General features: G+C 36.3%; 1 protein-coding gene across 1 annotated transcript; it reads left to right on the top strand.

Annotated features, from left to right (window-relative positions):
• The first annotated feature begins 14,094 nt into the window (after positions 1–14,094).
• Positions 14,095–25,786, top strand: LOC137403524 (proteoglycan 4-like). The gene is made up of 6 exons (XM_068089463.1): positions 14,095–14,178; positions 17,507–17,639; positions 18,591–18,681; positions 20,746–20,884; positions 21,663–21,821; positions 23,248–25,786. The coding sequence occupies exons 2-6, from the start codon at positions 17,564–17,566 to the stop codon at positions 25,054–25,056; spliced, it is 2,274 nt and encodes a 757-aa protein (XP_067945564.1). The 5' UTR covers positions 14,095–14,178; positions 17,507–17,563; the 3' UTR covers positions 25,057–25,786.
• Positions 25,787–25,788: the final 2 nt, after the last annotated feature.

Below are 25,788 nucleotides of genomic sequence, written 5' to 3'. Positions count from 1 at the left end.
TTCCATCGATAAAAGCAAATTATGTCTAAAAGTGAAGGTCCACAGACAACCTTGGCAATATGAGTTCTATTACTGCCTTTCTTACTCAGTAATTGGAGTCCCTCGAAGGCATGAATAACTAGTATGGTTAAAAGAGAGCTAATCACATGGCAAACAGATCTCGGCACAAACAATTTTTCCACATGCTCTTGTCATAGAGTGAATAGAAGTGATGCTTTATTCACTCTATCATCAAAGTAAATAGAGTAGACCGACAGCAGATAGCAAGTTTAGTCAGCAACACTTCACAAATGATAAAATTATGTTTTATATTTTGTCCACCATAGTATAGGTCTAGCACAGTTTATAGCCCTATGGCTAGGTTGACTGATGACATGATTGTCTCCTCAACAAGTCATTTGATCTCACAGTAAAGGTGCAATATATGTACAAAGATGTTGCTTTGACTCAAGCCATTACTTTGTGTACACGAGTACTATGTACATTGCAGAAGGTCGCCATGCAAATAGTACCTGTGCTTGTGTAATTTGATATCCTCCTAGCGAGTCAGATGAGCAGCAACTATTTTACTACTCTCAGCGTCTACCAGCCTCGCTAAATATTCATGTTCAACCATGAGTTGCAATAGCGTTTAAATTTGGCTAACACATTCATTGTAATGGTATGGATGTTACCAATAGCTCTAAATAAGTGCGTAAGATATAGCGTTTCTTAAATATTATGTTATAATTTTAAAAGAATTGACAAAGCAATTTTTTCTTCGTGTTATGTTGTACTCTGACTTGAAGCTTTGCAAGTTACCTTCCAATGCACATCAATTTAAATAGTGTTATTTAAATGTATAGATTATATATTTTTATTTTTATAGTTTTCAATTGTGCTTTAAGTTGTAGCATTGCAAGGTGATTTACTCACTGTAAATTTCTACTTCAGCTGACGAGGCCCAGTCGATGGTGAAAGTGTCATGCTTTGAGCCAGTCGTCACGACAACAGCCCCCAAACATTACACTGATCCTACTCGCAAAAGCGTTGGAGGAAAAAAGAAGCTTTTAGGAGGTACAAGAGAATCAAACTGTATACGGTAGTTAAAGGCTATAGCAGTTGCTACAGAAATATTAGTGCGCAACATTCAATAACTTGCGCAAGACCGCTGTACATGTGATAAACTACAATTTATAATAATTGCTAGTTAATATGTTAACTAGTTAATATGTTAACTAGTTAATATGGCATTGATGGTTGCATGTTTGAATGTTTAAACAAATTTGAATCCTTCAGTGTAGATTATCAGACTTTTCTTCTAGCAATAGATATCGCAGAGTGCGATCGTAATAGTGATGTATATACGAGTAATTACCTGATGGGGCAACAAAAAACATCTTTGCTAAATTCCTTACTTACTGCATTAACTTGTTACTTATAGTAAAGCCGCAGCCTAACGGCGTAAAAAAGTAGAAATGAATTTTTCATTACTGCTTTGCTCTACAAATCTCATTTCGCATCAATAGTGACAATTTATTTTACGCTACATTGACAGCTTTTTGAATAATTTGGCGCTAGTTTAGGAATAACCTTTGTTGTGTATTAAATGGCAAATGGTTATTTCTAGGGGTGACAATGGCCATTACTTGTTATATCAGTTAGCTTTCACAAACTTAATAAGCTACTGATGCGCACACCTTAGAATATGGTTCACTAACCACGCATAATCATCTAGTTTTATGATATATCATGCATTCATTATTGTAATACTCCGGAAACTGTTGCAGCTGTCAACTACAAGCTGATACTAGGAATCGTCGCAGCTGCTCTCTTCATTCTCGTTGTCATAGCCATTCTCATCATCACCATCAAATATAGCAGGTACATAAAGTGACATACAGTGAGCCTAGTTTACAGCAAAGAGATTACAAAAGGAGTTACTCCCTCACATCAGACAAAGCTGTACTGGCCAAGAGCAGGCGACTCCTTTTAAAATTGAATTGATTGCATAACAACGAGCCTTAAGTGTTTTCTTGATGCAGAGATTGTAATACTACTTGAGACGGTCAACAACACAAGCATGAGCACTCAATATATTGTACTTGAAAGAAATTAGCTTATTGGTTGATTGCTAATCAATGGCTTCAAGAATATTACAAAATTTAATATGAAATCTACAAATATGGTGGATAGGATACAAACAAATCAGCGGCCATTAGACTGCTCTCATAAACTATATAGAGTAATGGCTGTTAAAAACAAATTGAAATTGACAAAATGATTTTCTATTCAACATATAAAAGTTTAAAAGAGATTGCCATACTGGAAAGTTTCTGTTAATTATTTATCAATAAAAATGAAAGGTTTTTGTGTACTCGTCGAAAAGAGTTGTTCATTTCTTACAGTTCATGGGTAGGATAGTCTAAATTTTTTCAATACATGGGCGCTTGGGTGCTATATTTTAGAAACTTTCTAGTTAGGTTTTATAATACTGCCTAGTCTCAACGTATGATCGTCTCTGACTACATTTTTTTTTAAATAACATGAAGTTACAGCAAATATTGCTCCTGACTATTTTGTTAGCAATAGTCAGAAATAAAATAACCATTAAAAACAAAATGCAAAAAAAACATATGTAAACTAAATTAATTGAAACTATACCCAGAGTAAATGAGCGTAAGTTACGTCATATATTTCCATCACTCACTCTACTACTGAGCTTATGTATTACCTACACATTGCGCAAACCTTTGGTACTTACTTTTTAATCCTTTATTAATGTTTTTGCGTGTAACTTAAATTTTAATGGTTGGTTTATTCGAAAAGTTTTATAGAGTGCAATTGTTTTAATTCTATGTAATTACTTGAAGTTTTATTGTTGTATTTTAGTCTCTATGAGTGAAACAAAATAAAACGTATTTTTGTAAAAATATTTGCTTCAACATATGATAAACAAAAACCTATTGACCTGTTCTAACATTTTCTTCAAAATGTTTGAAGAAAAACTGATAAAAATGTTAGAACAGGTTGAGTTCATATGCCAAGGCGCAAAATTAACAAAAAAGCAAAATTCTTTAAAGGCTTTTCGATCACAAAGAACAGTGTTACTGTTGTTGCGACCACGTGACAGGCCTTGATAAACAACCAGGCATAGTTAAATATACATTATTACTTTTTCTTTTTATTAATTATGAGCTAAAAATTTATTTGAATACTTATGTAATCCAGAGCTTCGATTACCATGAGCAAAATGGTAGATACTTTGGGCAAGCGGTATGTACCCGACGTCCAACTAATTCATGAGTGCTAACACTGTATTTACTAACAGAATAGTGATTAGTCATAGCACAAACGCTGTCATTCTATAGTAAAAAACATTCGAGATTTTTTTTGCATTTGTTTTAGGTGCAGCTACATGATTTTTTGCTTATATTTGTACCACCTTGTAGTTCATTTAACACCGAATTTCATATCAAACTAATCTAGAATGTTGTAAGATAGTTTATATTGGAATTTATATTTTGCTGTGTTGCAAGTTTTCCTTGTTCAACCAAATGAACAACATCCCATATCTGTTGTCTAAAATTGATGAAATGTGGTTTATAGCAGGCTCAGCCACTATATGATCTACAAATATTCAAAAAGACCTCCAAAAGGAAAAAGAGAACTGAGGCAAGATCTGTCACCTACCTACGATGGAAACTGCATAAAAAGTATGTGAATAATTATTGAGTCAACTTCCTCAGTTTTAATAGCAAACCCGAAAAATGGTAAAATGTTTACAAAGTTTAGATTCTCGAGCATTCGGTTGTTTGCTCTGAAAATGTCGAGAGTCAACCTTCGGCTGGCCCTCAAATATGGCAAGCAAGGTGATTGGCCTTTTTGACCAGTCATGGTTATGATTGGTAAGGGGAGCATGTAGAAATACATTTTGTTGACCGGTTTTACAACTACTTTTATCTGCTTATCATTTGCAACCAGCAATGTATGCTTATGCCGTACGGTGAGATTCTCTTTGCACCAAAAGGCAGATATACTGATAAATTACATGTGATGCGAAATTTCAAGACTTCAGCTATCAAAACTTATGTGCCCCCTTTAATCCTATTATTACATTTCTGAATGTATTTTTTTAAATGTGCTAATTTTAAAGGGTAAAAGAGTAAGTGTGTTGGACAGGTTTTATGAGTTTTCGAATAACTTTATTCTGTTCTCAAATTAATCAGTCTTCAATGTTCCGTTTTGAGCTTGACAGAGGAAATTATACCCAGTGTTGTTGCAGTATTTCAGAAATACTAGAAATACTAGTAATACTAGAAATAGAGAGAGAGAGTCTTGAATTTATAGTTAAATGAGGGAGTCTGTGCGGAGTTATTTCAATTTTTATCACAAATTTCTATTAGTGAAAATATTGTAATCGCAATTGCCATTGAAGGTAATTTTTCATTGAAGTCAGGAGTATGACATTGTGAGTAACATTTAACATGCTGCATTTCAGCTGAATAAATTAGCTCGTTGTTGGCAAGAGGAGAATGGATTTTTAACTAAATGTTAGACTGAAAGTTTATCTGTCTCAAAACTAAAAACTTTAGAAAACATAATTCTATTATATTGTTTTATAAAAAAAGTTATTGGCACCATGGTAACTGCTTTATTGTAATTCATTGAACTGGAAACTAAAAAGACTGAACTGCTGAAAAAAATTTTAAATTCAACTGCTGGAAATACTTCCAACAATAATCAATCCTTATGATTCAGAGAGTAGTTTGTTAGTAAGAATATAGTCATTTTAAAACAAATCCTGGCTAGAGAAGACAACTCTTAAAAATAAGAACTGCACATTGCACATAGCAACCTAAATATAATGCAGTTCTGCAGTGCATCATGCACAAAAAGGCGTTGAATTTAGGCATAATGTAATACACTCAAATTTGAAGTAATTGCTAAGCGATTTGAAATCCTTAGGTTTTTCCCGAAATTATTTAAAAGTCACACTCAAATGGTTATGAGATTTTTAGTCATCACGCAGATACACAAACCCCAAACCTCATTTAAGGTAATTGCTAAGTAAATATGCCAAATATGTACGTAAATGTAAAATATGCTAAGTAAAATATTTTTCAAATGAGAAAAATTCATCATCAAATTTTTCTCACCTATGACAAAATAATAAAAACGACTAACAACATTAGCCTAACAGGGTTTAGACCAGGTGTAACAAAATACCTCAAATCTAGACAAAGATTTTATTACGCTTAGGTCCGACGATTCGTGAAAAGATATACTGAGCTGTGGATGTTCACCGAGCAACATCATGCGATGTATAGAGCAGCACATAAAGTGACTTATTGTATTTCGTATGAACATCAAAAATCTGTTTTAGCCTACGCCAATGGCTATCAGGAGACACACTTTGACAGTGTTGATGAAACAACTTTATGTGGTAAACCAACAGCTCATATAAACCCACAGCTGTCTGTCAGTGAAAGGCTGAACAAGTTCAGCGAACCAGACCTAAAAAATCAGAAAGAGAGAGAAAAGTATTTACCACTCGCCAGCACTTACCTGTCTCCACGCGTAAGTATATCTAAGAACTATCTATTCAAAGTGTAAGTAGAGTAAGTACATATCTTATGTAATACTTTGTACATTTACTCTAGCACTCTCCTACCTAGGTGTGTAAGAGTAACAAAGCTGATACCTTACCTATTATTGTAAGCATATGCAAATGCCTTACAATTGTGTACAAGATGACAGCATCCTGTATTTACCTTCAAGCCATAATTTTTAATGATGTATAAAAGATTAACAGATGAAATAATCTTTTGGCAAATTTTCAAATGTGTACACTTTCATCCACTAGGGCATCCTACTTTTTATCTTTTTCTATATATATATATACTATAGGAATGCCCGGGATTGTATGGGTATTAAAAATCAGCTTAGAAATGATGAGAGGCGATGCAGTTGCCTGCCACTTGCTATTAGCCTGGCAAATTGCCAATGGTGAAATTGAGTATGCTTGCTAGTAAGACGAGCTCTCCATGACGTTGTGCCATGACGTTGCACCGTAATGGAGAACGGTAGCATAATTGCACCCATATTACGAGATATATCGCCTAATGAAAATTCATTAAGCTCGTGTGGCTTAATTGGTAAGGGATTGGACCATAGAGTTATCTTCCCTTAGAGTGATAACAGTACCTTCAACAACACGAGCGTTTCCGGTGCCAACAAAGAGCGTTTTGGCCACACCCTTTTTTGTGCTGGTCAACCGTAGTGATTGACTAGATCAATAACATCAGCCATGAGAATGGTTAAACAATGATCATGAATTTCCACAGTTATGATAGTAATTATTGCTCATATTAAAGAAATGATGATTATAGTTTATTACTCTAATATATGCTTATTATTTAAAGCAATTCAATACCTACATGACTTGCAAAGGCACTGAATAGATTGTGTTAAGTAAGTGAGTTAATGCAATCAGTTACTCATAGACAAGATAGATAGTCATACTGGGGTTGTATTACATTGGTGTGATGGGAAGCTAATCGACTGTCACCTGTCGAATGGCAGTAAGAATTTATTTATATATAAATAAATTCTTACTGTCAAATTTTAAAACCTGATGTTTCCATGAAGCCATTAACGACCACAATCATCCAGCTACAAAGTTGTAGTAGTTTTAATGGTTCTAGCTGTCTACAAAGTAACCCAAACTGGTACAAACATTTTATCTGAAGATTGCTCTTACCAAGCATGAAACTATTAGTAGTGAAGTGTTTTATCTAAAGTTATAGTCTGTTTTACGGATTATATATATGTATATAAATGTATATGTATATATACATATATGTACATGTATATATATGTATATATATAGAGATTAACCAACAGATAACTACTCTCGATACTGTACTATATATACATGTATGTATAAATAAAAGGGTGAAAGGTAGCAATTATATATATATATATATAAGTTATATATATATATATAACTAGCTGTGCCTCCCGGCGTTGCCCGGGTATTAAAAACCAGCTTATAAACAATGAGAAGTGATGGGATTTGCTTACCACTTGCTGTCAGGAAACTCTCCAGCAAGTGGCAGGCCATTGCCAAGTGGCCTGGCACATTACCAATGGAAAACTCCACTAACCTAGTTAGTAAGCTTCAACTGCCGGTAGGCAATGACATTGCGTCAGCATTGTTGCCCAGCTAGGCTATTCTAATAATAGCTATAGCCGGAATGCAGACAGACATACGGCATACAGACATAAAACATACTTTGAGAAATATATATATATATTATATATGTATATATATGTATGTATATACATATATGTATATATATATGTATGTATATATATATATATATATATGTATAGAGATTAACCAACAGATACGTACTCGCGATATTGTACTATATATATATAAATAAAAGGGTGAAAGTAACAATTATATATCGATAATTGTAGTGTAGCTCTATTTCATGTATATAGCACTTTTTAGCCAAAAAGACAATATATTACTTCTTGTATTATTGTTAGACCTCTGAGAGTGACAGTGAAAGAAGTGAAGGCTCGCTATCAAAACATTCAGAGAGGTCAAATCACTCTCCTACAAGCGAAACAAGTTCAGCCCCGAGTGTGAGAAGAGCCCTTCCTCCAAACATGACACGACAAAAGTTAGATTCTAGAGCAGTATCTGAGCCTAGGAGCCCTAAATATGAAGATATCTGGGTGCGGGTAAACAGCCCTAAGAGCACTCTAGCTAGGTATGTGATGTCATGCATAAAGGTCATCAAAGCCTTTTAATTTGAATTTTGGGTTGCGTGTTCTCTATTCCAAACATTTATAACAATACAGTAATATTTAATAACAAAAATTTTGCCGAAAAAAACATTTTTCTAATTTCTACAGATTGATTAATTTATAAAGTGCAAACTTTATATAAATTAATTGTGAATTAATAAGTAACCTTGACATATACGTATAGTTCACGATTTAATAATGATAAACTTTCTATTTAACATAATTTGTTTCTGCTATGGGTTTTTTTAGTTTTGTATTTTTGTTTTTATTACTATACTTATAAACATTGAACTCAGGTTTGATTTGTGATTGTAGCTGACTATTGTAACATAAAAACATGTCATGCCTCAATTAGTACAAGAGTTGTCTACACTCTTGATGAGTAGACAACTTCGGTGTTACTTCTCAGTTTGCAAGTCTTTTCCAAAGAATATAAAAATTTTAGTGAGACAAAAAATTATTTCGTTTTCATATACAGCTAAGTCGTCAGATACTAATCATAAAATCGTTACAAAACCTTAAATATTTCCTTTCTCGACTCATGGAAATCTAAAAATTGAACATTTACTCTTGCAGACGAGTGTCATTGGGAAGCCAGTCAGAGTCAGACAGGCTACTTATGGGCAGACCTCCTCCAATTTCCTTCAACACAGGAAGCAGACCAGTCCTCCCAGATGCAGTACCCATGATGCACCGCGTTCATGACTCGAGGTAATCATTTAAAAGCAAAAGACGATTATTCCAACTGCAAGAACTCAGCATCATTTATTTATCTAAGTTGAAAACTACATGGAACATGTAATGGGTTATTGTTCTGTTCGCTAAGGTTAAGGCATGGCTGCTTCTTCTATTTCCTGATCAGAGAAAATTTGAGAGGCAGAATGAGCGCATGAGTGCATTCCATTTTACTGACTGAAAGTCATACAATACGATTTACTTAATTACAGATGTACTTACATCTGTAGCCATCCATGCCATCTGTAGCCATTGATGTTTTTGAATGAGAAAGGGTGTTGGCATGGTTTAACACTTAATGAGGTTAGGTACTCCAAGTGTTTAGTGCCAACATACATGTGTACTTCAAACCCAAAAAAATTTTTGCATTAGGCTTTGCTTCAATTTCTTTTGTTAGTTAAGCATATAGGACCAGCCTAATTAGTCGAGTTGGAAAGGAAACTAGATCCGAAATTTCATTTTTATTTTTGACTTACTAACACAGCAATAATCATAGCATTGCATTTCATAATAGCATCGACAAGATAACTTTTCAGGGAGAGTTCAGATGATGATGAAGAAATGGATATTAAATTTGTAAATCCCAACCTTATGTCCCCACGGAAAACTCCAGTGCAAGCTGTCAAGCCAGCTATCAAGTATGCGGTACCTCCTCACAGTGCCACTCCTCGAAGTGATTCTGTCACTTTTGCTGACTTGGTGTATCAGTCTTCCCACAGCCCCGAACATAGGTAAGATCATAGGCTACAGCAAGCTATAGCCGTGTGTGCACATTTATGATAGCAATACAACTGGGTGAGTAATGCATCAATTGGAAATGAGTGGATGATATCCAGTTGCCTAAGAACTTATAAGATATTTGTCTACCATAAAGGTGGATAAAGGCGTTCATACATCTCTTAAAACCTTGTAAGCCTTGTATATGCATGAAAGCATTACTGATTGACATTCATACATAACTATTTTTATTTCCACAAGTTCTTGTTCTCAAGAGGCAATAAATTTTATGGTTTTAGCGATTCTGCTTGTTTTCGACTTACCGTTTAATGCTCTATCAAATATATGGCTCATTGAAACCTTACACAAGTGTCTAACAATGACCAAAGTTTTATAAATATATGTAAAAGCGATAATCTTCCATATTGATTTTTTATGAATTACACTATATGGTTGCATGAGGCGTAGTGCTTGTCGATGTTGCGAATGTAGTTTGACTGCCGGCATTTAATGCAGGACTTCTCTCAACATGTTATCCTTGCGATTCAGGTTCAACTGACCAAAATCGCAAGCTGCATGGGAGGGCTTAAAAGATGTATGAGATTCAGATCTGAATAAAAGTTTGTTACATGTAAAACTCATTGGGTAATGGATGGAGAACCACTTGTTTTCTCTCTGTATGGGAATTTCCTCTTCTCTATAGGCAAGCCGAAGCTGAGCCAAAGAGGAAGCCCAAATTGAAGGCTGCTATTTCGCAAAATCTGCCAAGCTCCGCCAGTAAAATGCCTCCAGCGAGTACACGATTTATTACCAACAAAGAACCACCACGTAGTCCAAAGCTCATGGTAGACATGGGAAACTCTGGTCAAAAGCGTTCATCACGATCTTTACCAAATTACGGTCACCGCATGAACTCTTCACCGGCGCTTTCCTCACACTCTCACAGCACCAAAAGACCAAAAAGGAAATGCGCTAGTGACAATGACAGAGCCTCCTCTTCTTCGTCTCAAGAGCAGCTATATTCTACACACGCGTCACCTCACCAGGTCCCAAAACATAGAAGTCCGAGAACTTATAATCCAAATGGTTCCTTGCGCAAGAATATGACTCATAGAGGTCAAATGCTAGAAAATGATGAGCAGCTATCTCGACCAGAAACTCACCTTGACATGCGGCCAATGTAAACAATATTCTACTCAAGAGGTCACATGGCAGGTTCAGGGCAATCAAAACTTATTCTAGCGAGAATAGAAATGGTCTATAATTTGTACACCACCAGTTGCTATAAGCCAAGGGTGTAAGGAGATAATCACTAACCCACATTGGGCTTTCGATCAGTGAGATGAAACATAAAATTGGATAGATTGTCTAGAAATCTAGATGATTTAGAATATGACGGATTATATTTTCCATATATACCTGCATACTAGCAAACTTTATAACTAATAAAACAATGACATTATAGGGTAAGTGCTCACTCTAATCTCATACAAATGAAATGACTTGACGCAAAACCTCAGATTACTCGATAATACCCATATTACAGTCAGTCAAAAAAGTTTGGACTGCTCTCAATAATGTTAGTCTTCACATACCAACAATTACTTCTAGGGTTAATTTTAACTGTACATTAAATATAATGCCACAAAATAATACACTTAATTGAGCGCCTATAGTTTGCTATATTGTCATTATTATAGTTCGACCATTTTCTTACTAGTCACGAGCTAGTTGCAGTAAAGTTGAGCACAATTTAATGCAGTGAGAGTGAACCAATTACCAGTTCATATTACAAATAAATTAACTTTTAATAGCCCAAATAATGCAAAAGGGCATTTGGAGGTTGCTTTGTGAGCTAATTTGTGCAAAATCCTTAATTTATGGGTATTTTTAAGGGTTGTCTTATACGTATATGAGAGGTAGGCTAATATGTAAGTATATATGGTAAATATATTAATATATCTTTTCTGAATTCACTGAATATTAGTCATAGAGTGCTTGGAGGAGTCAAATAAACCTTTAATAGAAATATTTTGTTTTATCTATTTTTACATTTATTTAATGTTGAATCTCGTTTTGTCTTATCCGTTTAATAAAATATTTCATATACACTGCATCTTGTTTGAAGAAACCCACTGTATTTTATCGTGATACAAACTGTGGTTCACTCAAAACAACTGGACATCGCTGGTTTCTTTTATGGATCTCAAACTAAATGGTTACGGATTACCACAAACTTCACTTACTTACCACTATAGCTCTACCGTTATAGGCCACAAGAGTTTTTTTTATAGACAATCAAAGCAAGTTACCTTGTTTTAATCAAAATATTTACTCCGAGTGCAAGCAATTGGCATAACAAACCTGTTTTGTCTGGTTATGAAAAATTTACTAGTTCCAATATCTGACTGTAAACTGCATTCAATGCCCAATAAGGCTCAGCATAGCTAGCAATCTACGATAATAGGCCATAATAATATTGTCAGTTGTGTTATTATAATATAATATTATCATCTTTTCAGAAATAGGAGGAACATTTTTTCTTGCTTTGAATGAATATGCAAAATTTTAATGAAACTAGTACCCATGTTGTTGAGAATACTAAAAATAATTTATTGTATTATACTATAAGGCTGTAAAGAACTTATCTGTTGGTGATATAATTTATGGCAATGCGTAGGCCTGCTATGTATAAAATTTAATAATAATAATGCTAATAATAATGCTGTATTGCTGAAAAAAACTTGTGAACGTTAATATTTTCTTGAAGACCTTATAGAACGTACATTTTCACAAGTGTAGTCTGCATTTGCATTAATCTTTGTGGTGAAGATCTATCAAGGCTTATTTAGAATGGCTTTAGAACTGAAACTCGACATTCATTTCCTAGTTGTTATTACGAATTAATCATGTACTATTGGTGGAGGGCTTATCATTCAATTAGTTTGTAAATGAGTACCTATACGCCTGGATGGTAAGGCTAGAAAAATGACTAAGCCAGAACAGAGAGCTACTGACAGCTAGACAAGTTTAAGAGACAATTTAGACTTGAAAAGTTGCTAGGCATATGCAGACACTGCTATATAAAAATACAATACTTTCTGATAACATCTACGAGCGTATTTTGTAAGTCTTATCTTCGAGTAACATTCGGACACAAGTTTCATGGTCAGAATCAGCACTATATGTTAACAACTTTAATCGATATAATAGAGTCCACCATTACGTGTCACCAACTGTGAAAATAGTAGCGCTGTCCGATCTTTTGTTTGCGTACAATAATCAGTCTAAATATACTGACTCAGCATAAAGTGTTTACGATGCGAATAATCTTATTACTACTAATTGTATAGACAACTCCTATCATTTTTATGTGACATCTTATGAAAGATTTTGTTAATTCTTTGAAATCCGGGATACCGTGTTTGGGTATTTTTGTGAAATCCTTAAAAAAGTGGCAATGGTTAAGCCAGTCAGAAATGACCAGCCGTTGCCATTAGTATTATTATTTTGGTTAGCATCATTACTTACTTTTTCCTCGCTCTGCTGAACCCTTCAGGCGCTGCCTTGTATTTTTAGCCATGCGCATATCATAATTTCAAATTGGACTCACAATCTCACCAAAAGTCGGGCTATACATGCAATCTATTATATTAAGGAAACTATCTAAATATATTTTTATCAAATAAATATTTCACTTAAATAGAGTTGAATCATGTCGTGCTAGAGAAGATAACTCTAGGTAGTTTTGCCGACTGCTTTTCTTACTAAGCAATATAATGAACTCGGCAGTGTGTTTGAAGCTAAGTAAATTATTTATAATAAGGTTACTTATGTTGGTAGATAGTTATAAGGTTGAGAATCAGAAATGAAGACTTATGTTCCATCAGAAAAAAAGAAATTGGATCTTTTATTTATTTTGATATGAAATTTTGGGCTGAAAAGTTAGATTGACCCAATATTGTAGCTACAAAGCATGTTTGCTACAAAGCATGTTTGCTACGAAAGCATGTTTGTAGCAAACAGTAAAGTCGCACCAAACAGCAAAGTCTTGAGCCACTAATAAATTTTAAGGGAGCTTTATGATTGTCTGGGTAGAAGCGATAGGCCTTGCAGGTCGATGTGCAGAAGATTTCACTGTTTTCACTATTTTTTTCGGCAACAGAAAATTCGTTTTTGTTCGTGATCACCTACATGCGTTGTGAAAAGTGGCAATGAAAAGAAAGTCTACTATTGAAAGAGGTGATTGTTATGAAAGAAGAAAGTTTTGCTTTTTATTTCACATGAGGTTTATTTTTTGTTGAGAGCATTTGCAAAAATGAATGAGACGGTGTGACTTTTTGTAATACATCCTTCTCTCTCTTCTTGCCGCCGTCTTTTGCACCACAGATAGCACCCATGACCGTGACTATATGTGATAATGACATGCGGTTGCTACCAAAAGACAAAGTTGCGGTGCGCACCGCTTTTCTTACATGGACTGATCAACTAGTAGTAGGCGTGCTAAGAGTCAACCAGATGGTAGCTTACTCCAATAGCATTGTCTTTTCACATAGCTGGCCTTTTCTACCATGCAACGGCGGTAATAGCAACCTTCACCACTTGTCAGTCAGCGACACTAAGTGACGGTACTTCAATAGTTATCACTGGACATAATGAGTTCATATGTGAACCTTGATGGCTGTTCATGATATTATGTCACCAGAAGGTCATCCATGTGAGTGTCAGTGGTGCTCATAAAATACCCTGAATAAAAGGATGATTATATGTTCTGTGTATGGATTTGTCCTTACTGTAACGCATGAATGCACGCGCCAGTGAATGCGAGAGCTTACAGGGAGGAATGGTATAGAAACCACATGCTGCGCAAACATTCATAAATCTACGGCCTTCATAGAAACACCAACGCTGCGCTCCACGCAGGTAAGTGCTAGCTGGTAGCAATGCTGCCAATAACGTGATTACCTCGTTCTAATCTGAAAGCAATAAAACTGAGCAACTACTTTGCGAGAATAGAAGCTAGTTATATTTCACAACTCGCAACTGGTTGAACGCGCTCACACTCGACTAATCACTTAGAGCTAGAATGCCATACTAAATGAGATAGAATAGCATTTGGCGTATGATCAAAGTTTAATGGCTATTGGGTTGGATACATTATCAGAGACTCAAATATTGATAGACTAACCTAATTAGCAATCTTAGATCGAGAATAGACATACACGCGGGCAGAAGCGAGAATAAGGCGCATCAGCAAGGCTGGTCAAAACGTTTTCATCGAGGACAGAATAGCATAGCAGCGAGAGAAAGTGGGTAACCAGATAAGCTATATGAAGATGGCTACAACGCGGTAGATAAAAATGGTCAGCGATTAGAAGAAGGGGTTGTATCACTCTCCACATCAGAGATAAAGCCTGATAGTGTTGCTCCAGCTTCCCAGCAATTGGTATGTGTTGTATTAGCAAATATTTTGAGTGATTTACATATGCTCATCCTGTGAGTAATGTAGACTGCTTTAATGTTTGAAAACATATATATTATGTTGCTAGCAACTTTGATCATGGCCGCTTTCATTTCCTTTCTGTGAATCATCACTCTACACTGAAATCATTCAGTCTTGTCAACCAGCCATATTTTTGGGAGCAGCGCTTGCCAGAGTTTTAGCTTGCCAGAGTTTTAGCCGAGGTTATCTGTTTTTGAGCATCTGCATATTGCTGCACGATCCGCTATTCTTCAATGTTGACCTTCAGGTTGTGCCTGATTACTGTTCAGGCCTCAATAGGCTATTAGCTTTCACACAATTGAATTGATGATGTTCATGGTTGTGGTCTACGAGCAATATCACTTATCTTTTGATGGTCTGTCACATTAGCACAGTCCTGTTGTAACTGCGATACGAGAATTTACGAAACTACTTGGCGGCTTGTAAGTTTCCAAATAGCTGCCAGCTGACTAAACAGTACTTGTAATGATGTGATTCATAATCTAAGTTGAGCTAATTTTGGGAAGTATTACTCAAAGACAAAACACTTGCAAGACAACTTGAACATGAGTCTCCTGATGTTACATTGAACTTTTATGGTATTTACATGTTTTCACGGAGCGGTATGTAAACAAGTAGTCATGAGCACAGCTCACAATGTGTCATAAATATAGATTGACTCTATATATATAGATTGAGATATGCGATTAACTCATCGTTACTTGTATGACATTTCTTACTCTACTCAGTCTACTGTATGGTCATTTGGAATTGAATCGTTAATTTGGGACTAAATCATTAATTTGGGACTGAGTCGTTAATTTGGGACTGAGTCGTTCATTTGGGATCGAGTCGTTCATTTGAGACCGAGTCATTCATTTGGGACTGAATCGCCAAAATGTAGCCATTTTTATAGCAGACTGAGACTACTGATGATATCAATAACCTCGATGGATGAACAAATCTATCCTTGTATCAATGCTGCTAAAAATTTACAATACCACTGTTGGGCTAACTGTGTGAAGAAGCTGAGATGAACAGGATTGACACAACCTATGCAGGGACAAGGAAAGCAACAGATATTTAATTGAATGTAGTATAAAAGTCAGTCAGCAAACCTGATCGATTAGTAGTAGTTTGCCGACTAATGAAATACTCAATTACTGTATAAGTAAAATACTTGTGTAGAAAATCGGACAAGTTCTCAATTATTGTAAAGGTAAAATACTCGTGCGAAAAAGTAGACAAAACCCTGAGGTGCATGGAGCCTGAAGTCTAATGAAAAAGTAGACAAAACCCTGAGGTGCATGGAGCCTGAAGTCTAATGAAAAAGTAGACAAAACCCTGAGGTGCATGGAGCCTGAAGTCTAATGAAAAAGTAGACAAAACCCTGAGGTGCATGGAGCCTGAAGTCTAATGAAAAAGTAGACAAAACCCTGAGGTGCATGGAGCCTGAAGTCTAATGAAAAAGTAGACAAAACCCTGAGGTGCATGGAGCCTGAAGTCTAATGAAAAAGTAGACAAAACCCTGAGGTGCATGGAGCCTGAAGTCTAATGAAAAAGTAGACAAAACCCTGAGGTGCATGGAGCCTGAAGTCTAATGAAAAAGTAGACAAAACCCTGAGGTGCATGGAGCCTGAAGTCTAATGAAAAAGTAGACAAAACCCTGAGGTGCATGGAGCCTGAAGTCTAATGAAAAAGTAGACAAAACCCTGAGGTGCATGGAGCCTGAAGTCTAATGAAAAAGTAGACAAAACCCTGAGGTGCATGGAGCCTGAAGTCTAATGAAAAAGTAGACAAAACCCTGAGGCGCATGGAGCCTGAAGTCTAATGAAAAAGTAGACAAAACCCTGAGGTGCATGGAGCCTGAAGTCTAATGCAGAGCCGAACAGCCAAAATAATCTAGACAAGCTAATTTCATTCAACAAATGTTCATTCAATTCGGTCTTTACCTGTCTTTACTGTTCTTCATTATAGAGATACATCAGATTAGCGGCTTATTGCTGGTATTTTGAAAATGTTGCCTATAGTCAAGCCATAGCTACCTTTTACCCCCTAGATTCTAAATCGGATTAGTGAGTTCTACACTCGCGGATTACGCTGCCTGATAGGAATCTAAGTTGACCAGTCAACCTGACATCATGTTAACCATTTACTGACCTATAAGTAATACATCCATATAAGTGATAGACGTCTCTATAGGTGATCCATGTTTAGTTGATATTAGGCCAAGGATGCTAATAGGAGTTTTTGCAACAATACAAGTGAATTGCAGTGACTAAGTATGAGATGCAAATATTTTCTACTTTTGTTATGTAATGTGGGTAAACATTATGCAACTCTGCCATAATAGCTAAGCGCATCACGGCTTCAACCAGGTGTATGTATGTCTGCAAGTGATGGAACAGGTATAAGAATAGCTAAGAAGCTTGCAATTCAAAAGGCTCACCAAACATGATGACATTTACTCGCTGTTCTGTACTCAATAATTGTTTATCGATGTATACATTGTCTACATGTTGTGTATAGAAAACGTGCTTGCGTGTATAGCTTGAACCATTCTAATGGTAATTGCAGTGGGCAAACCGATTAATTAATCTTCTTGACATTGGAATGTTTAGGCTTATGTTCAGTCCTGTAACATGATTTTGTGTGGCCAAGGGAATAAATCATTCTGAGTGAATGTCAGAGGCATTCAGCAATAGTTGCCTGTTCTTGTGTTCTAATAGCTTTCATTTGTCCCATTTACGTGTTTTTTATGTTTCCCAGGTACTATTTCTACACCAAGAGTGATACTAGAACAGCACCAGCTGGGAAGTCAGCACCATGTCAGCTGATGTAGACAAAACAGCTCTCACGAAGCAAGACTCTCTGCTAAGTGGCCTTCCTCTTCTGGGGATAAGTATGTTATCGAGGTGAAAATCTGGAATTGTCAAAGTTGCGATGCAAATAAACGGAGAACCGTGTAATCATCTTAAACATGTTTGGTGATAGATGTGTTGGGTTTTTACTCGATTTTAAGATGTTAGCACCCAAGGCTATAAGAAAAAACTCTCCATGAACTTTTACAGAAGGAATACAACAAAGCAATGACTACCTGCCAGTAAAAGAAACTTCTCACCAGCTGGCAAGCAATAACTTAAAACTCGACACAATGCTAGAATGAAACATTAATAAAAATAGATGGGGGCTCATCCGCAGCATAATAAACAGGGCATTGAATATGCATAAATGAATAATGAGTGGAAGCCGTTACCATCCTACTGCAATCCGAGACGGATAAGAAGCAAGGATAAACAAACATTGAAGTGGAGAAGCTCTACTCAGTGTTATTAGCGTACAGACGTGATTAGGGACTAGAAAGAGTAGTATGCTTGCAACATAATCTGCTCCATTCCAATTCACAGAGATAAACTTGCTTACTCTGTTGCGTCTCTTTGAACTATACAGCAGCAATTACTTTTTATAGGCGGCCATTTTCTTTGGACCGTTGTCAAACGTAGCTAGGAAAATTCAGTATCTGTCCATCTAAGATCAAAGTGCCAGCAGATCTGCTAGTTTTCAAAAATCTTTCGCAGTAGCTCCAGTAGGTTGTTTGAAGTTAAACGAAAAATGTAAGAAAAAGTCGGTGATTTACAAATGGACATTATAGTCCACTAAACCTCCGCATCTGTAGGATGAGCTTATACCACCATGCATCAAATGGTACGTTGCTTGTGAGAACTGAGCGTTAAATAAACGATGTGCACATTGGATATCTAGAACTAGAAAACTGCAACCTAATACTGTGTGCATGAAAGTGAGTGAGTGATGGAACAAGGGCCTGGGTGATAACATGTGCTGTTTGTTTTAGCGATAGCTGCAACTTTTCTGGGATTAGTGCTGATTATGCTGCTAGCCTTGACTTTTCTGCTGCTTCTCAGGAAAACTGGATGCCTCAGGAGGTGAGACAGTCTTTTTTTTGTCCTACACAATCCTATTTGCAAGGGAAGAGAACAGTTTTTGTTCTGAATGAGGAAAAAGATGACAAATTAAAAAAATATTTGTTCACATATTTTTGGAGATAAGCACTGAGTAGCCACTTGCAGTTTCTTCAACAGAACAACACTGAATACTCCTAACAGGTCAGCAGAACAAAACAATATTTTCTCTTTCTTTTTTCGTATTCTGGCACTTACAAGCGTCGACAATCCTCAAATAGCTGCAAGACTGGAAATCAATATGATGGACTGTTATAGCCTTTTATATAAATCCAGTTGAATTGTTTTAACAAGGTTTGAACATTCCATGACCCGCTGTCTCCAGTCAACGGGTGACAGATTAGCTCGATAATGTAGTCAAAAGTAAATATATATATTTTTCTTGATACTGTTGATATTATGTATTTTTTTGTATTTTAGTTTACACCATTTGAATATGAACACAAATGTGTTAGATTTAAAAGAATTAAAAAAAAAAGAAAATGACTATCATTAGAATGTTTTTGTCAGTAGAAACTTTTTGATGGCTTTCATTCGTACAACATGAAACTTCTATGGATCGCTTATAACTGGCTTAGCTTGCAAGTTTCAACAAATATTTATGGTAAATTAATTAAAATAAATAAAACATTAAATTAATGATAAATTCATACCAATGACTATCACTTGAAAGAGAGTAGTCGCTCTTTGACACCATCATCATGTCGACAGGACAACATTCAAATAAAGGTGTTTGTCTTTGACCTAATTTGATAGAATAAACGAAGGACAACTCTAAAACATCGTTTTTATTATCGATCAAATGTGACCACTTATGTTTTAAAATGTTTAACAGACTAACATACACGCAGCTACATCTTTTCTGCTAACTTTGGACTAGCATTTATAAGCTGTGCAAGTGTCTTCCGATGGCAAAAGTCATTGCCTTATAAACAGTAAGGAATGCATAGATATCCGGTGTCTCACAATGAAATTAGCTCTAGCACTAGTAGCAGCTGAACAAAGCATGCAAAGAGGAGGCGCCACGCAAACGATTACCACTACACGAACAGCCACTCATTATACAGCAGCAAGCATAAATTACCTTCCCAACGCTTATGATCGAATGTCATTTCCATCGATAAACATCTGCGATTCTACTACTAGCTCTCCGAGCCAAAGGAAATGCACGCGATGTTTGGTGACTTAGAACTTGCTTCAAAACTGAATCAGATGAGGGAAATTTGATTGATGACCATATGGATAATGAGACTGATATAACTGATGCCATTTCATGACAATCATTCAGCTTGTGTATTGGAATGCAGTTCCGATAAGGATTGGTAAAGCTGCAATTGATAGTTGGTAACTGATTGATAGTTGGTAACCACATGGTGGTGTCAGAATAGTATCTTGTCTGTTTCTGCCACAAAGCTCCCGACTTAATAACCAATACATATTTTAAGAAGCTCCGCAAGCTGATGGAGCTTCCTTTTTAGCAAAAAGAGCCTTGCTTAAACATGTTGTCAACTTTGTTATGTTATTTGTTTAAAAGTTTGATGCCTATAATAAACACAATTCTTTCTACATGGATCTGTATTTATAGCATTCGTGTGACCAAGGGAGTAAAACTAGCGATATTGCCCTGGACTCGAGGGAAAAATTGTGCCAATTGTGTGAATTAGCAATATGGTTATGAAACTAAGTCAGCGGTTTATCCGCTTATGCTTAAGAGCGTGACAGACATGCTTGATGCAATTACGCTCTCTGAAGCATAGATATTGCCAGTTAGCTTTAGGGTGATCTACTTTCTTTGAATGGCTGTACTTGCCTCGCCTAGACCCTCCAGGCAATGTTTCATCATAGCATTTGTTTTGAGAATTGATGGGATAAACATAGCCATCCTCTCTCTTATCTTCATATAAACAGTTAATTCCACAAGCACTCAATAATCATATTTTTAGCATTCCCAAACATAAACAGTATGCTGTGATCTGTTCAATCATACTTTTCATAAATAACTGTTCCTTGGTAAACTTGACTTTAAAGGCGAAAAACAAAGGCTCCACCCAAAAGTTCCAGCGCAAGCAGCACAAAGACGCTACTAAAGCAGAGCAACTCTGCACCACCTACAGAAGCCAATGGAAAGTCAAATGGACATACGCCAACAGAGACCACTCAGAATATGGTGGGAATTGTACTTTTGACCCTTTTGATATTTTAACTCTTTCACTACGGAAAGCTTTTATAACGGCTCGCCTTAGTACTTATACGAAAACATTAATCACAGATCACAGAATTACCAGATCTTCTCTAAATTTGGCCACAATAAATTTAGGATGGTTATCATTTAAATGATCATCATTTTACAAAAACAATGAGCCAGCTAGTTTTTTTTACTCAAAATTCATGAAATGACATTGTGGTTTCCAAATCTTTTTATTTTCAGTTTAGGAGGGAGAAAAAAAAATGTAAACAGCGACCTAAACATGTTTTTGCCGGTGTAATTTTTCAATATTCAGTCTCACACATTTCTAATACATTTTTTATATTGGAGAATGGGGAGGTCTGCGTTTTGGTCTAACTGCGCAAATGATAGCATTTTTTTTCAGCCGGTCTCACTAATTTAAAATAAAAAATACCTTTTGTTGGTCGAATGCGTTGATTCTTGTCCAGAAATTTCTGCTGATTCCAAAAGATCGTTTGATCAAATCTCTAGGAGAAAAACTTTAACATCAAAAATACTGAGTGTACATCAGTAAAAGTTTCTGGCACAAATTAATTCTGTCAAAACAAACTAAAAATTGTGCACCGAAATGAGTTGAAAATGACTTGGGTTCGGTTTCAATAAAACTAACATCACTCAACACAAGGTTGAGTTGTTTATTATATGGATATGAATAACAACTCAATGGGGCAAGCAAAGCATCTACTGAATACACAATCTAACAATGTTTCACTTTTAGCCCCAAGTCGATGACCAAGCACCGTTAATGATGACAGAGTTGCCATCAACAAAGGATGAGCCTAATAAAAGCCTTGCAGACAGATACAACCGAAACTCTTGGACAACTAGAAATACTAGCTTTAGACTTGCCGTAGAAGAGAAGCCTAGAGTAGTCCAGGTAAAAAGACGGAAATATTTCCACCTGTGTCACACTTTTATGGCATGCCTATAACAATCGAGAGCTGTAGGATAGTGAATACTTGTAGGAAACTTGAAAGGAGATGTGACAGCGATGAAGTTTATGAATTTTACAAAAACGAGTATGAGCCAGACAACTTATTTTGATCAAGTATGGCTCTTTTATAGAATACTAGTTATTGTTCAGAATGCTTGCATGTGAGCAGGAATGCAGGTCAATGACAAACGCAATTATTAGCAGGAATGGTAATGCGATGTTGCAACGGCGTTTTCTTTTATCTGAAAGTTTTGCAGAACTTGTTTAAAAGCAGATCCTATGATCAATATAATTATTATAGGTGCTTCAATATCGAACAAACATGTTGCCAAGGACTACAAAGTTATTACGTGAAGCCGTCGATCATTTCGGGAATATCTAAGATTCATTACGAGTACTCTAGACAGTACTTGAAGTATCTTTCGTAGCATAAAGAACAAAATAAGCATCTGATTGGCCCTATGGATATTTATTAACTTGGAGTTATCATCTACTACTACTGCTATCTTACTGTTAGCTCATTGGTACAGCAATTACTCTATCAGTGACCCGCAAATACATCAAACAAAAGCATTTTTAGCCTATGATAAACGCCTTTGTTATAAGTGAAATGTATGATTATCGTAGTCTACAAGCAATAAAACATGAAGACCGTTTAATCATGCATCGTCAGGTATGTACTTATTCATTGTCACCAGGCCTTTGCTGACTCGATTAAAGCTACTGCAGCTACCTCAAACACTACTGTAATTTTTTTACAATATGTGATTGGGATCTGAATGCCTCATGTGTGCCACAATCACGTACACACTGGGCATAGGAAATGTAAACATGTACTTAGTATTACTCAATTTTTAGTTTTGTTTTCATCTAACTAGTTTACATGTTACATGAAATTCTGTGGAATCTACCATTTTAGCAGCTCTAAACTCCCACTTTGTCCAATCCTTTCTATATAAGTTTATATCAAGTATTGCGAAATCGGCAGTAAATATGCATAGTTGGCAACATTTGTATGCACCAACGCGTCAAGGGTGGAGTCAAACCTAAATTTGGTTTTTACTGAAATCAAAGCATGAATAAGTTATTACTGTATAAAATTAGTTACATCCATTTGTAACACCATTGAATCCATTCTGCATGAAATGTATCCTTCCATGGTATATCTTCTTTGGGACGATTATATGAGTACTCTGAATAGCCTGGGATAATTAGGCGGAGCAAACTTTTGTTTATGGCCAACCATAAAAGGCAATATGAGAAATTTTTAAGATGCTATTTAAACATAAACGTCAAGCCGGCATACTTTCTGTTCTCATGGGAAATGATCCTGTATGAGTGTGTCTACATAACTATGCAAATATTACAGAGACTGAGAAAGCCCAATGCTCAGATAATAGCGGAGTTAGATGATGAATTAGAGCTAGCCCTAACACCAAAAGAGATTCCCAAAGCAGAAGAAATAAAACCAAAGATCTCTCACACAAGAAGCCTACACAAGCAACAAGCACCATCAGCTCCAACTCACAACCAGAAGAAAAGACTTTCTATTGAAGATGAGTTGTTACCAACAACATCTTCATCAAAAATATTTAGCCCAACCAGAACATCGATGCCACTACCTAGCACAACTGCGGTAGCAACAAGATCTCATTACACTGCTCGACAAAGTCAGTCTTCCTCAGACAGTGGACTTCGATCTTCCATTTCTCCTGGCAGTTCATTGGCTACATCAGGAGCTTCTTCTCCAAACACAGTGATATATAGACCGATGCCACCAATTACCAAGGTAAATTTACCTACCACACACCAGCCAGGCATGCTCAAGTTGGAAAGTGAGCCAAAACTTCGTGATATATCTCAGGATTATTCAGCTGCTTCTGGAATCTACCGAGCGGTTCCATTTAAAGATCATGAGAACAATACACAGTATCCAATCAAAACATATGACAAGCCTGTCAATATCACAACAACCCAACAACCAGCTGCTTTGGTAACCCAACCACCCTCTGCTACTCCACCAGTTGTAGTAGCGGTACCACCACCACCACCTGCAGTGGCTCTGTCACCACCGCTTACAAATACAGCATCAATTATACCACCAGCCTCTACGTCACCAGCAAGGCCAACAAAGCTAAAGATACCCCCGCCAACATTACCAAAACCGAAGTACGTGCTTCAAAGACCTTCCGTGCCGCATAGTAGCGCAGGTCAATACAATGTGCAAAAGGCTGATGCCCAGGTAAACCAAGGAACACCAGGTAGGATTTATTCCATAAGTTCTCCTACTAGGGACTTATTCAAGAAGGCTAGAGACTCTGTTGCAGCTAGTCCAGCCTTTTCACCAGAAGGAGTGAGCAATGCAAAATTATCTTTAGCTTCCAGCCCTGGTCAGAGCCCTACAATATTCCCAATGGCTTTAAGGACTGATAGAGAAACACCAGAGTTGAATACAGCTAAAGATTTTGCACCTAGAACTCCTGATGGGCGCACATACGACATGGAAAAGAACGCTCATCAAAATTTACAAACGGTGAAGCATTCTTCACCAACAGATAAAAGAGACTTTCCAACATTTCATAATTCTCCGAGCAATAGCTATAACCAAGGTCCAGCTAACAAACAACCAGTGCCCGACTCCATGCTAGCAAGTGTAGGCATTCGACAGCCATACAGCAGACATTCTATAGCAACGGGTTCTGTACTCACACCCTCCATACCACCTTGGGAGAGATCAAATTCCAGGACAACACTAAGAGAGCAAAGTAGCCCTAGTCCAACAAGAGGGTTTACTCCTAAGTATGAAAACCACAGGGGTGCTAACAGTCGCTCCCCTATTTACAGAGTAGCATCTCTAAATGAACAGGAGCCTAGTTATCCTCTTCGTTCAAATGTACCGAGGATGAGAACATCGATATCAAATGGAATGCCTAGTGGCCGACATGACTATCCCTTACCAGGACATCCTAGAAAGGTTGCAACCATAAAACCAAGTAGCTCTATAAAACATAACACCTATCAAAGCTTTGGGGGTCAAATTCAAAGTGTGAATGGACGATCGAATCCACCGCAAGGCAGTTATAGAGTCAGACCGCCAACAGTCGACACTATTGAAAGCAACAAAGCAAGGCATTCTGCTAGTAACAATGACATTGTCATGACAACAGCATTTTTATAACCATAGAAACAGATAGCGAGGAAATACCTGCATGTTATTGTTATTTACTAGATCTAATCTTTCTTGTGACATACTTAGTCATTGCATGCAAAATATTGTATAATGGGCACATTAGCAAGCTGAATTAGGAGAGAGTCTTTCCGTTCAGCTACAAATCTGTTTCACAGAAACCTTAATGTAATTATTTGACCAGGTAGTTCATAGCAAAGCTCATGTATATAATTGTATATGTATTGTTTGAGATACTGCAGATTGCAAATAGAGAACTATTATATTTTTTTTAATGTATAATCTGCTAAATATTAAAACATAAAAAATCGTAGAATTTTGGCACAAGAATTTGGAGACACCCACTACTAAAAGCATTAAGTGATTATAAAACGAGGTGCACAGGCCAGAAATACTGAGCAACATAAACCCACGTGAAACAAATAAAAACAATTTAACATAAGAGAAGTATTGGAAAGTTGATGAATCGCATAAAACAAGGAGTTAATGGAATAATATCAAAGCAATAAATTATGAGAATAAAATGATAATATCAATATTGTTAGTTAGCAATCCTCTTTAAAAGTATAAAATAGACTTTAATCAATCTGAATAGAAATTTGAGTGTCAAACAGCTCAGCAAAGATAAAAACCAATAAACAGAAACCCATAGAACTCCAGCCTGTACATATAAAAACTTACGCTTGCAGCTGCAACTTTTGCTGATGAGATAGTTTGGATAGA

This window comes from Watersipora subatra, chromosome 9 (genome assembly GCF_963576615.1).
Source record: "Watersipora subatra chromosome 9, tzWatSuba1.1, whole genome shotgun sequence".
Taxonomy (NCBI): Eukaryota; Metazoa; Bryozoa; class Gymnolaemata; order Cheilostomatida; family Watersiporidae; genus Watersipora; species Watersipora subatra.
The sequence above is the reverse complement of the archived record's forward strand: the minus strand, read 5'-3'. Positions and strand labels throughout refer to the sequence as shown.